The sequence below is a fragment of the Callithrix jacchus genome, chromosome 10 (assembly GCF_049354715.1).
Source record: "Callithrix jacchus isolate 240 chromosome 10, calJac240_pri, whole genome shotgun sequence".
NCBI lineage: Eukaryota > Metazoa > Chordata > Mammalia > Primates > Cebidae > Callithrix > Callithrix jacchus.
The window spans coordinates 24,197,535-24,210,774 of NC_133511.1; the positions used below are offsets into that span (position 1 = coordinate 24,197,535).

A 13,240-nucleotide genomic window follows, 5' to 3' on the forward strand; every position below is an offset into this window, starting at 1 on the left:
GTACACTATACACAATATTAAGGTGTGTATATTATTCCTCAATAAAAATGTATTTTTAAAAAGCTAAAGAAGATACATACATACAAACCAACAATAAACATTTGCAAAAACATACCTAATTAAAAGAGATGTGGTGTGGGGAGGGTAATGGGGAATAGAAATAAAGGATCCTTCTGCTGCCCCATGCCTGATACACTCCAGTTAGCACACACAGGGCAGCTCTGAATCCAAGTTGGCCTCTAGCCTGTGGGATGGGGAGAGAGGTAAGCCCAACCCAAACGTCTGTGGCCTAGGAAAAAAAAAAAAAAACGTTCAAATAGAGGTCCAAACACCAGATATCTATAAATATTAAAAGTTATAAAGCCAGTTAACAAACTGTTGAATAAAATGTTATCCTTGCTCACTTTGACATACATAAACACACACACCGAGCTTCATAATGATCAGGAATGCCAGGTTCAAATTTAGAATCCTCAGACTCTCCCAGGCCCCTGGCCCAATCTTCTCTTCCCAACCCTGCTAACGCCCACATTGCAAAAGAACCTCACAATTGCACATGTGGACACCCCGTCTTATAAATTGCATCCAAACCCCAACAACCAGCCATTCCTTTGGCCTAGAAGTGCATACCAGCAGCACAATCTTTCCTTGGGAGGTTACTGCTGAGAAAAAGGCCCACACAGCTCCAGGAAGAAGGCTGGGGCTATTTGGACAGGGCCTTACAGAGTTGTTTCTAGCTGGGTACACGGACTCTGAATGGACGTATCCCCCTGACCCCACATACTCCTTGCCTCAAGAGAGAACACAAAAAAAGACAATAAGGTTAAGAGCCTCTGTTGCCAAGTTTAAGGGCAGCACTAGAGACAAGAGTGCCCTATTCTCTACTCACCCAACCCCACCAAATTGATGTAAGAGCTGACACTTGCGCTACACTTTACAGTTTACAAAGTGCCTTCACAAACAACACTCTTAATCAATCCCCACAATCTTGTAAGTTTATTACATACAACTATTTGAGAGATGGTGAAACTGAGCTAAAAGTGATTTGCCTGAAGTCACACAGTTAAAATCTGAGTACTCCTAGGTCTCCAGTGAAGGAGTTTTCCCTCCAAACTTTAAAGGCTGTGCTTTTTCCACAACTCAACACTTCCTTGCATCCCCCAGCTTTCCAAAAAATTGATGGGCTAAAAAGGAATTGGAAAATGTAAATATGTAGTTGAAACATTTTGGAAAAAAGACCAGAGTCAGGGAAGGAAATATAACACCAAATACAGAGCAGTTTCTGGGAAAGAGTCTGGGCCCAGAGCAAAAATCATCACTGGGACAAAGACTACCATGTAGGGTAGCAATCCCAGCTGGGTCATGGGGGCTCCATTCCCACCCCAAACCACAAAATGAGGGCCTTCAACACATTTAAGCAATCCTAACCCAAATTCTACACCAATTACACGGGGGGGGGCCTGGCTCCACAGCCCTCCTTCTCTCCACCACCCTGCTGAAAATACTTTATTAATGACAAGGCAGCATAAAGCCACAGAACTCCATCTGCTCTAGGATGATCCAGACAGCAGCGTGGCACCAGCTCCAGGTGAGGCCCGACCCTCCTCCAGCAAGGACCCGCTAAGGCTATGCCTCCCTCTAATTAGCATGGCCTGGCTCAGGGCCTGGGCAGTTATTTAGGGAACCATCGCCTGCTCCCAGCATAGATATCCATAAGGCTGGGGCATCAGGCACTTTCTGCTCAAAGCCAGCTGCCTGAAGCTGCCATCTCCTCATTCCACCATCCCAGGACCCCTCCTGCCACCTCTGCACCCCCAAGTTCAGCAGCATCATGTCACTTGCACACACAGCTGCAGAGTACATGCTCTCGGATGCCCTGCTGCCTGACCGCAGGGGTCCCCGCCTCAAAGGACTGCGCCTGGAACTTCCCCTGGACCGGATAGTCAAGTTCGTAGCTGTGGGCTCCCCCTTGTTGCTGATGTCCCTGGCATTCGCCCAGGAGTTCTCCTCCGGTAAGTCGCTTCCAAGACCCAGTGCACAAGAGAGACATCTCTTCACGTCACTCTCTGAATGGGCTCTGAAGGGAGATGGTGTGCACAGTGACTGGATTCCATGATTTCGAGCTTGGCTGGATTACCCAAAAGGCAGATGATGCATGAGTTCAGGGCACCAGCAAAGGAGAGGCACCAAAATGTTTGAAAGTCATCTCCAAAATATTACAGTAAAAAAATTAGTTGTAATTTTAGTATTCGTATATGTTACTTCATTTCAAGCAATTAAATGTTTATTTTGGTTTTCAGTATGGATGCCCTTGGCGATGCTTTTAAGACTTTAGACCTCTTCATCTTATCTGGGCTGTCGCCAAGTCTCTTATTTGCTCTGGGCCCTCTTCCCACCCATAGCCCCGCAGCTCCAAAGTTACTGATTTGAGAACACGTGTTAAGTGCCTGAGACCCAGACACATCGGAGATGCTGGATGAACCCACTGCTTCCTGTCTACAAACCCCAGCCGCACACACAGACAAGAGCATACACATACATCTAGGGTTTCAGGTGCTGGATTCACTCAGCAAATCCACTACCTTTTTTAAAGAGAATGTGGACTTCCTGAGAACTGAGACTTCTGGCTTTCCTTTCTGGCAATGCTTACTACAGTTCCCAAAAAGGTATGCCAGCCTCCCACTGCCTCTTCATTCATCCACACCAGGGGAGAAGAAATGGCTCCCACTTCTGCCTCTTTCTGGAGAATGATGTGAAAACAAAAGACAGGAACTCTCCTCCAAGCCCACTTTCCTTCCGGCATAATTTGCCCACTCTTTCTCTTCATTTAGGCTCAGAAGCCCAGGCAATCAATCCTCAACATTTTAGAGCCTAAAGGATGTCAGTTATTTAAGGAAAGGGACATCACCATCAAACTGCAAGCCTTCTGGTACCAGACTACAGGAGCACAAGGAGCCCAGGGGGTGCACTGAGAGCAAAGAACTGCCAGACCCAAAAGGATGAGTCAGCACTGGCAGGCCCAGGCCATATAGTGAGATATGTCCAGGAGTGCCCTGTCCTACTGTGACATGGCAGTGCTCAACCCAGAAAACTAAGGTGTGGGAAGAAGACAGTCCCTGCCAGAAGCAGAAACTGGGGAAGAGTTACATGATTGCCCCTGAGTGCCCACTCCTCCACTCTCAACGGCCTCAAAGCTGTATTACTGTTGCAGGGTCTCCGATCAGCTGCTTCTCTCCCAGTAACTTCAGTGTCCGGCAGGCGGCCTACGTGGACAGCTCCTGTTGGGACTCACTGGTTCACCATGAGCAGGACGGGCCTGGCCAGAACAAGATGAAATCTCTCTGGCCCCACAAGGTAAAGCAAACCACTGTAAGGCCGGCTTCACAGCTGAGTGGAGTAGGGCAGAACCGCTTCATTTTACTCCTTCTTGCCTCTATCTCCCCCATCCCCAACCCATGTATTTTCATCACTTACTTTCACATTTCAGGCAGTCTCTGAATCTGGTGATCTTTTGTTGCTGAATTTTATCTAATTGGAAGCTTTGTGCCTATGGGTGAGGCATATAAACAGGCAGACTTCGGTTTAAGGTGATCCCTTTGGTCTATTTCGTTAGTATCTGAAATATTGACTCTGTAGTCCTCTCTCCTGGGCTTATGAGTTTCCTCCTAGAAGAGTCATTCAATCCTTAATTTGTGGGAAGGGGCAGGGTGCAACTGGAATTAAGCCTGTCTGCCAACCCTCTGGGAACTTGGCTGTGGGTCTCACCATTCAGAGTTCACTCAGCTGCTCACTCTGTCCTCAGCATGTTTCCCCTGCCTCAGTGGACCCAAGAGCAGAGTTTAATCTGGTTTAATCTCTCCAGGGAGTAACCAACAGCCTCTGTTAGGGGAGGGAAAGAACAGCTACTTGTCTGCCTCACATAACAGAAAAGATACACAGGCTGTTTCTTACACAAATTTTTCCAAAAAGTTCCGTTTTGAGCCCCTCCAGCATGCTTGTTTTCAGAAGTATCTGGTGTGTCCAATTCCTGGTTCTGTGGTGAAAGCAGCCTGCCTGTTCCTGCTGCTCTCCCATCCTCCGCATGGCTGGCGTCTTCTATCCTGCCACTTCCCAGTTTTCAATATTGGGTTCCTTTGTCTCTTCTCCTGTTCTCCCTAATCTTATAAAGATACGTCTTCTTTTATGCCTCATTGACATTCTAATGGGGCTTTAGGAGGCAGCAGTGGTAACATGGATGTTTGATTCACGATGTTTAGTCAGAAGACACTCGTAGCATTTTCTAGGCATGACAGTTTACAGGGGCTAAAATTGCCACAGTTCTAGGACTGAGACAAAACCAGATACTTAATGGAAAGAGTTCATGAGATTTCTGTCACTAGAAGTTCAGGAAGGATCTAGATAGTTAAAAAAAAAAAAAATAGGTCTATGGTAGAGGAATTCGTATATCAGAAAAGGGTCAGATTGCCTGATAATCAAAATCACCAGAAGCTCTTTTTTTTTCTCTTTTTTTTTTTTTTTTTTTTTGAGACGGAGTTGGTTCCCTCTTGCTGCCCAGGCTGGAGGTCAGTGGCACAATCTTGGCTCACTGCAACCTTTACTTCCAGAGTTCAAGCAATTCTCCTGCCTCAGCCTTCCGAGTAGCTGGGATTACAGGCACATGCCACCATGCCTGGATATTTTTTTGTACTTTTAGTAGAGATGGGGTTTTACTATGTTGATCAGGCTGGCCTTGAACTCCTGACCTCAAGTGGTCTACTTGCCTCAGCCTCCCAAAGTGCTGGGAATACAGGCTTGAGCCACCACGCCCAGCCACCAGGAAGCTCTTTAAACCCAAATTCTCAGGCCCCACTTCAGCCTACTACAACAGAATCCCTAAGCGTGAAGGGTTTATTTTCAAGAAATGTCCTTTTTTAGGAGCAAAACGGTTCTAATTTTCTCTAGAGCCTGGTGTGCCTTTCTTAACATGTCTTTCCTGTTTAATTCAGAAAACATAAACACACACCTTTCTTTTCTACCCCGATGCGATCAATTATGTATCCTCCCTTTTTCTTCAAACTGTCTTCTGAAAACCATCCCTGGTTCAGGAGAAGCTATAAGTGAGGTGGTCATTCAGGGAATAAGCTCCAAAATCAAGACAGCGTATAGTTCCAAATCCTGGCTCTCCTACCTACTTGATGTCCAACTCTGCACGAGTTACTTAATTGTTTTATGCTTCGGTTTCTGTATCTGTAAAACAGAGATGCTAACTATATCTACCTGATGACATCCTTATGAAAACCAAGTAAAATAATCCATGTTTAACCCCTAGCAAAAATGTAGCTTTTAAAAAATTTTTGCAGGCTGAACATGGTAGCTCACACCTGTAATCCAGCACTTTAGGAGGCCAAGGCAGGTAGATTACTTGAGAAATGAAGACCAGCCTGGCCAACATGGTGAAATCCTGTCTCTACTAAAAACACAAAAAATAGCCAAGTGTGGTAGCAAGCGCCTGTAATCCCAGCTACTCAGGAGGCTGAGGCAGGAGAACTGCTTGAACCCAAGAGGTGGAGGTTGCAGTGAGCCAAAATCGTGCCACAGCACTCCAGCCTGGGTGACAGAAACGAGACTCCATCTCAAAGAAAAAACAAAAAGAAAAAAATCTTTTTTTTACTGTAGCCAAAATAGTTGTCCAACCCTGCTAGGTATGGTAAGTATGATGAGGAAACCTAAGGAAAAGTCCCTATATTTTGCTAGGGCTGCCGAAACAAAGCTGGGGTGGCTTCAACAATGAAAATTACTGTCTTGTGGTTCTGGAGACTGAAGTCCAAGATCAAAGTGTCATCAGTATTGGCTCCTCTGAGGGCTGTGAGGGAAAGGTCTGCCAGGTCCCACTCCTCAGCTTGTAGATGCAGTGACCTGGGCAGTCTCCCGGCATGCATGTCTGCTTCTTTAAGTGGCTTTTTTTTTTAAAGCACATCAGTCATAATGAATTAGGGGCCCACCCTATTACACTATGACCTCATTTTAAATTAACTAATTGCATCCACAACAAACCCATTTCCAAATAAGGTTTCATTCTGAAGTACTAAGAATTAGGACTTCAGTGTATGAATGGAGGGAGGTGGACATGGACACCATTCAACCCATATCAGTCCCTTATTGCCGGTAGATAATGATACAGTCATTGAGGAGACAATTCCTAAAAGTACGCTTATAGATTTACATACCTGAAAGAGCCCCCAAAGAGTCCCGAGACAGTGTCTGATGGTGTAGTTTGGCATTACCAAGAATCCAAAAATCAGAAAAGACCACTGTGCATCAGACAAGTCCAGGAAGGTGACAGGAAAGAAATGGGATTTTCTCTCCCTTAAGAAAACATGGCCTTTGCTGGCCAGGATCCCTAGCTAGCTAGCTGCCCAAACTACTTTGAGGGAGGTAGGGAGATAGCTCTCTCTCCCTCCCTATCTCTCTATATGTATCTCCCCATTCTCCTTCTCCTTCCCCTTCTCTTTTCTCTTCCCCCTCCCCTCTCCCCTCCTCTTCTTCCTGGCACCCCACACAGACCCTGGGTCAGAAAAGTGAACCAGGGGAGCATGAAGGTGCACATCCCTTCTCAAGCAGCCCTCCCTATACTCAGCCAGGTCAGTAGGGAGCCTCAGGGCCTCGGCCTGGGCGAACCCATTCCCCACACAGCCTTCCTCTGCTGAGGCAGGAACTGAGAAAAGGAGAGCCCTTCACTCAATGCTGTCACTCGGGGGGTCTCAGCAGCCCCAGCCTCCCTTCAGCTGCTCTCACCCTGCAGGCCCTCCCCTACTCCCTGCTGGCCCTGGCCTTGCTCATGTACCTGCCAGTGCTGCTGTGGCAGTATGCAGCTGTGCCAGCCCTCAGCTCCGATCTGCTGTTCATCATCAGTGAACTGGACAAATCCTATAATCGCTCCATCCGCCTGGTGCAGCACATGCTGAAGATCCGGCAGAAGAGCTCTGACCCCTATGTGTTCTGGGATGAGCTGGAGAAGTGAGTTGTCTCTTCCGTCTTTTTCTGAAAAATTCACTCAAGCATTAAAATGGTATTTTTGCATAGTCATCTTTAAATGATCTTCCATGCCATCCTTCGTAAGAAAGCAAAGTGCTTAACACATCATCTTATTAACTTTCTAGTGTTTCTGTAAAGGAAGAGAGAAAGGAGTCTTTCTCTAGTGTACAAGTGACCACACTGAGCCCACAAAGGAATTCATCTCTCTGGAATTCCACCTTCATACACTACTCCCTTCAGAAACCTTAAATAGCTTTCTTCATGCCCATCAAAAGTACCCAAACTTTCCCAAATATATGTTCAAGGCCCTCAGCACACTGTCAGCAACTACCTTTTCAAAATTCTAACTACCAGGTGACAAAACCTTCCATTGCACCTAGGCAGCCTCCTCCTTTTCCCCTGAACAAATCATTTATCTATGTAATCATTCCTCCACCTGCATGCAGGCACTGTCCTGGGTGCTTCTGATACATTCGTGTGTATGTGTTGGGGGTGAGGGCAGGAGAGACAAAGCCGTACCTACCCATGTGGGGCTTACATTCTATTAAGGAAAAACAGACAAATAAACAGAACACAGGAGTGAAATATAAGTTCTGAGATAATAAGTGGAATGAAGAAAAGAAAAAGTAGGGGCAGGAGGAAGCTGGAGGGATAGAGTGCTGTAGTTTTATACAGAGTGGCCAGGCTAGACCACGCAAGGGGACAGTTGCATTAACATTTGAATCATGTTGTCCCGTATTTATGCACATACTCTACCCTCTGAAAAATATTCATCTCTATCTTTTGAAGCCCAGATTTCAGTCAATATTTTTCTTAAGGGTTTCTGAACACTGAAGGCCACACTGCTACCTCTGTCTCCTAAATTTTGCAGCTACTATGGTTTATGTCCATGATTTTAGCAACAAACCAAGTGTCATTTTTAGTCCATATTTGCATGTCTTATCTGCCCCTTCCCCAAAAGCCAGGCTCTAAGCTTCTTCAGAGCACAGACTGGCTTACATGTACCTGAACACCACAGCTCTCAACAAACATTTGTGAGCCAAATTATTTATGTAAAATGAATGAATTACCCCAAGAATCATACACATAGTACACAAGCCAAGAACCAGAATGAACTTTTTTTTTTTTTTTGGAGACAAGGTCTCGCTCTGTTGCCTAGGCTGGAATGCAGTGGCACGTTGGCTCGTTATAGCCTCAGTCTCCTGGGCACAAGCAATCCTCCCTCTCAGCCTCCCAAGTAACTGGGACGATAGGTGTGCACTACCACACCCAGCTAATTTTTGTATTTTTTCATTGGATGGGGTCTCACTATGTTTCCCAGGGTGGTCTCAAACTCCTGGGTTTAAGGGACCCTTCTACCTCAGCCTCCCAAAATGCTGGGATTATAGGCATGAGCCACCATGCCTGGTCCAGAATACACTTAGCTAGACTCCCAGTCCAGTGCTAATTTCATAAGCCTATTCTAGAGCTGCTGCTTCAGCTTAGAACTTCTGTCTGCCTTCCTAGGCAGAAATCCAGTGTAACAAATCATTAATCACTGATCATTCACTGGGTTTATCACATTGCAGTTAGTACTTGGAGAATCAGGATATACTCACATGCCTCTGTTTTAGGGAGAAGTATGGTTATGCTTGGGGAAGGCAGATTTTCATGGCAGCCAAGAATGCCATGTTGAAAACACAGATCTGTTGCTTTGTCATATGGCTCTCTTGGAGTATGGTTCTAAATGGTCACTACTAACCTTGCCTCCTTTCTTCCACTGCCTAGGGCTCGGAAAGAACGATACTTTGAATTCCCTTTGCTAGAGCGATACCTGGCATGTAAGCAGCGTTCACATTCACTAGTGGCTACCTACCTTCTGAGGAACTCCCTATTGCTCCTCTTCACCTCCACCACTTACCTATACCTTGGGCATTTCCATCTGGATATCTTCTTCCAGGAAGAATTCAGCTGCTCCATCAAGACAGGACTGCTAAGTGATGAGACCCATGTCCCCAATTTAATCACATGCAGGCTGACACTGCTGTCTGTTTTCCAGATTGTTAGCCTCTCCAGCATAGCAATATACACCATATTGGTTCCAGTGATAATATACAACCTCACACGACTATGTCGGTGGGACAAACGACTCTTATCTGTCTATGAGATGCTCCCAGCTTTTGACCTCCTCAGCAGAAAGATGCTAGGATGTCCCATCAATGACCTCAATGTGATCCTTCTTTTCCTCCGAGCTAACATCTCTGAGCTCATCTCTTTTAGCTGGCTGAGTGTCTTATGTGTGTTAAAGGAAACAACCACCCAGAAGCACAATATTGACACAGTAGTTGATTTTATGACTTTATTGGCTGGCTTAGAACCCTCAAAACCCAAACACCTCACCCACCCAGCATGTGATGAACACCCGTAGTTAAAAAGCCGTGGAGCAAGAAATTTTGTGGAAATTCTCTCTCCTTCCTCATAATACATGCATACTAATACACACACACACAACGCACTTTAGAATTGCTATGTTTGGATTTAACTGAATATCTTTTATCATATTGTCCTAAAAGTAAGAAGATATAATCAAGACATGGAAATAAATGTGAAAGCTGGAGCTGAAGAGTCAAAGAGATAAAAAATTAAATCTAGAGCATTCTATGACGATAGTATAAATAAAAAGAAATGAAGTCTAGATATGCTGCAAGGAAAGAAGATTCTAAAGGCCATTTATGGAGGCAATTCCATAATCCTTCTAGGATGTACATTCTGCTGACCCCAGAGAGCAAGTGAGGCAAGCTGTCAAGAGATTAATAAAGATGTAAACCCCTGGAAACCCTTTGGTGTGGCCTGAAATTCTAGGAGTTTACCCAGCTTACTCTGTGGAAGTTATCAACCTTGCCCAAGTCCTCTGTAGCCTCCAAAGTGCACTGGGAGATGATGGCTTCAATTTGTAATCTGCTCTTGGGATGTAAGGACATAGTAGAAAAAGACCAGGGCCATGTCTCAGCCATGAGTAGGGCCTTCAGATACCCAGATACACTTTCACCATCTAAACCAGGAACTCATTTCACCAGGGGCTGTGATTATGGGCTATGGACTCCTTCACAGCTGTTAATGGGGCCAGGTATGCTTTTAATACTCCAGAGGACACTATACCTTCCCTTATAGCCAATCACTGCATAGCAAGCACTTAGAAATGGGTAGACAGTAAAGTGCTATTGAACTTCTTTCTCTCCTGATTTATCACCCCATTTTACCTTCTAACTCCTATTCCTACACCTATAGTTAATGGAACTTTGATCTGACTTCAAAGATGACACTCAAATACAATATCATGTTGTCTGCCATTTTATATTTCTTTTTAGGGCTGCATATTATGCACTTCATTGGAGAATTTTTGTGTAGGCCATTTACACCCTTCTTCATAAAGTTAAGTAGAAAAGTTTTGTTACTTCTGACAAATTCAGGTAAATTTACCTAAAACAAGCAAAGAGCTGATAGACATTCATCGATGGTTTCCTATTGTCACTGGGTTCAAGTCCAACTCTTCAGTTGGTACACAAGACTTTCCATGACTCAACCCCTACTTACCGCTTCAGTCTCCTCTCTTGCTTCTCTCTACACACATCTTTCACACTGATCAACTACTTGCAGTTTCCATGCTTCTCACGATGCTGAGCCTTTGAATATGCTGTCTCTACCACCCAGCATGCCCTCCTTTGTTCTTCACTGGGCCAGCCAACTACTACCATTCCTTCAGAGTCTGCCCAGATAGATCTCCTTTAAGAAACGTTTCCTATCTCCTCCCTCCTACCCTGACTGGATGCTGCCAAATAAAATAAAACCTATGAAATAAACTTATTACACCATATTAACATTGCCAATTTACTTCTCTGTATTTCCTTCTTAAACTAAGGTTCTTAAAGGTGGTATCATAATTGGCACTAAGTAAATATTCTTCTAAACATATAAGGAATGAGTTGCTCAGTGGAATCACCTTTTTGAGCACACAGATCCAGCCTCTAAACAGTCCTACATGGAAAAAGCTTTGTACACAAAGACGTGTTTTCAATGGAATTGACCAAAAAGCCAAAGAACATGGAAGTAATTATGCAAAATATAATACAGCCATAACTGGAATATTAACCAGCTACTTTAAATTATGCTTAAAAAGAAGCTATAGTAACACTTGTGAAATTGAAATGACATAATGGTAAATGAACAAAAAGGAAACTTTACTTTTCAGTATTCTCTAATCTATATAAAAATTCATGTAACATTATGGATTTTTTAAACCTTTCTTGTACTATATTTTCTAAATTTCTAAAGTTCAAATGAAATGCTTTGTAAGTGTTAGGAAATGCTTCCAATGAAGAAGAAACGAAAAATATTTTCATGCAAATCCCACTGAAGTCCATTGGCCAGAACAGCCTGCAAACTAGGACAAAGGATAGCACTTTTCTTCCCACTAGATGTGATACACATATATGAACATAAATAATACAAATGAAGTCAGATCCCAAAGCCTGCAAGGACAAAATACAGTACAACAGCAAATAAATCAGGCAATTAACAAACAAGATTAAAAAAAAAAAAAGGAAAAGAAAGAAAAGTCTCTTCCTATTACAGGGATTATTTTCAGGTTCCAAGGTAAAGCACCAGTCTATATTATCAAAGGCATTAATGTGGATATTTTAGGAGCTAAAAATAATCCTGGTATTTTCCAAAACTGAATAGATATGGCTGCCTTAAGTATGTTTGTGAAACACTGGCACCTTGAAGAGTTAGTGCTCTATCAAAAATTCACTCAGGTCCAACAAGAGCAGTTTACAATATGGATGATCATAAAAAGAATTCTATAAGCTTTCCTCTGTATTAAACCGATTTTGCCAAGACCCTGTCATTGCTTTTACTATTTTCAGAAATTAAGTACCTGGGTCATCAGTTCTAAACATGTTTTTTATTCTGACGATACATTACGTATTATAGTGTTAGATTTTTCTCCAGTAGTGAACTTATTGTTTTAGCTATGTAACATACTTCCTGAATTTCTACACTTCTAAAAGTCTACATTTTGAGCCGGTTATGATGGCTCACCCTGTAACACAACGCAGGCAGATTATCTGAGGTCAGGAGTTTGAGACCAGCCTGGCCAACATGGTAAAAACACATTTCTACTAAAGATACAAAAAGTAGCGGGCAGTGGTGGCAGGCGTCTGTAATCCCAGCTACTCGGGAGGCTGAGGCAGGAGAATCACTTGAATCCACGAGGCAGAGGCTGAAGTGAGCCGAGATCGCAACACTGCACTCCAGCCTGGGTGGCAAAGCCAGACTCCGTCTCAAAAAAAAAAAAAAAGAAAAGAAAAGTCTACATTTTGAAAATATAACAGTCATTATGTATCAGTAGAGTACTTCACAATGTAGAGATCCCATTCACCTCCACTATTACAAACTTCAGAATCCAAAGACTATATTCAGTTTAGAGAGAAAAAAGCCAGAGTTACTAAACTAGGTATTGCCATCACTGGTAGAAGATGCAAGCCTTCTGCTATCCGGCCTGGGTCATTTACCAATACCGCACCATAAAGATTTGTCTATCCTCCTTAATTTTAAATAGACCTTGGTTATAAAGTTAGAACCACATAAATGTACATATTATGTACAGAAATATACTTCTGGCTTCAGTAGGCAAACATTTACTGAGTGTCTACTTAGTGCTAGTATTAAAACCGCGTGTTAAATCTTTCATCTTCCCTATTAGAAAGAGCCAGGGCCTTTCTTCCTATTCACTACTGTGTTCTCAGCTCCTAGGAAGATCATAGCATTAGAAGGCCCTGTAAACACATTTCTGTGAGCTGCATAAAGGAACGAGGTGGGGAAGGAAGCAGAGCACTTGGCCTTCCCTTTGTTCTATAGTCTGGGAAAGCCGGTCTGCACGACGCATGAAAAACGTGTTGAAATGCAGTGGCCCTGCGGGGGAGCGTGAACCAGAGCTCGCGTTGGTAAGCTTTTTGTTTGTTCGTGAGTTAGTTTAACAATAGTACCCTTCAGCTAAGCACAAAGGCGCCCGACACCCGGATTCCGATCCCGGCCATTGGCCATCCCTCCGCTCCTCAGCCCTCTCTTTCCGCCAAGCTGGCCAGGGATTGCACACCCACTCTCCCTGCCCCGGAAGTTACACGCTGCCGGCACCGTGACGTACCTTCCGGGAATGGCTTACTTCCGAGACAGACACGGAAGTGCT

General features: G+C 44.0%; 1 protein-coding gene across 2 annotated transcripts; it reads left to right on the plus strand.

Moving 5' to 3' along the window:
- The first annotated feature begins 1,535 nt into the window (after window positions 1–1,535).
- PANX3 (pannexin 3) lies at window positions 1,536–10,878 on the plus strand. Of its 2 annotated transcripts, XM_035264950.2 has the most exons (5): window positions 1,536–1,588; window positions 1,851–2,012; window positions 3,212–3,354; window positions 6,782–6,996; window positions 8,782–10,878. In XM_035264950.2, exons 2-5 carry the CDS (start codon window positions 1,862–1,864, stop codon window positions 9,419–9,421), a joined length of 1,149 nt encoding a protein of 382 aa, XP_035120841.1. In that variant the 5' UTR covers window positions 1,536–1,588; window positions 1,851–1,861; the 3' UTR covers window positions 9,422–10,878. The 2 variants fall into 2 exon arrangements, with proteins under 2 accessions (XP_035120841.1, XP_002754589.1); XM_002754543.6 differs by lacking the exon at window positions 1,536–1,588 and having other exon boundaries at window positions 1,703–2,012.
- Window positions 10,879–13,240: the final 2,362 nt, after the last annotated feature.

Excerpts from the sequence above, each read along its gene's own strand:
- PANX3 (XM_002754543.6), top strand. The coding sequence starts at position 1,832 with ATGTCACTTGCACACACAGCTGCAGAGTACATGCTCTCGGATGCCCTG. Across the intron at positions 3,355-6,781 it reads AATCTCTCTGGCCCCACAAG|GCCCTCCCCTACTCCCTGCT; the intron begins GTAAAGCAAACC and ends CTCACCCTGCAG. Across the intron at positions 6,997-8,781 it reads TTCTGGGATGAGCTGGAGAA|GGCTCGGAAAGAACGATACT; the intron begins GTGAGTTGTCTC and ends TCCACTGCCTAG.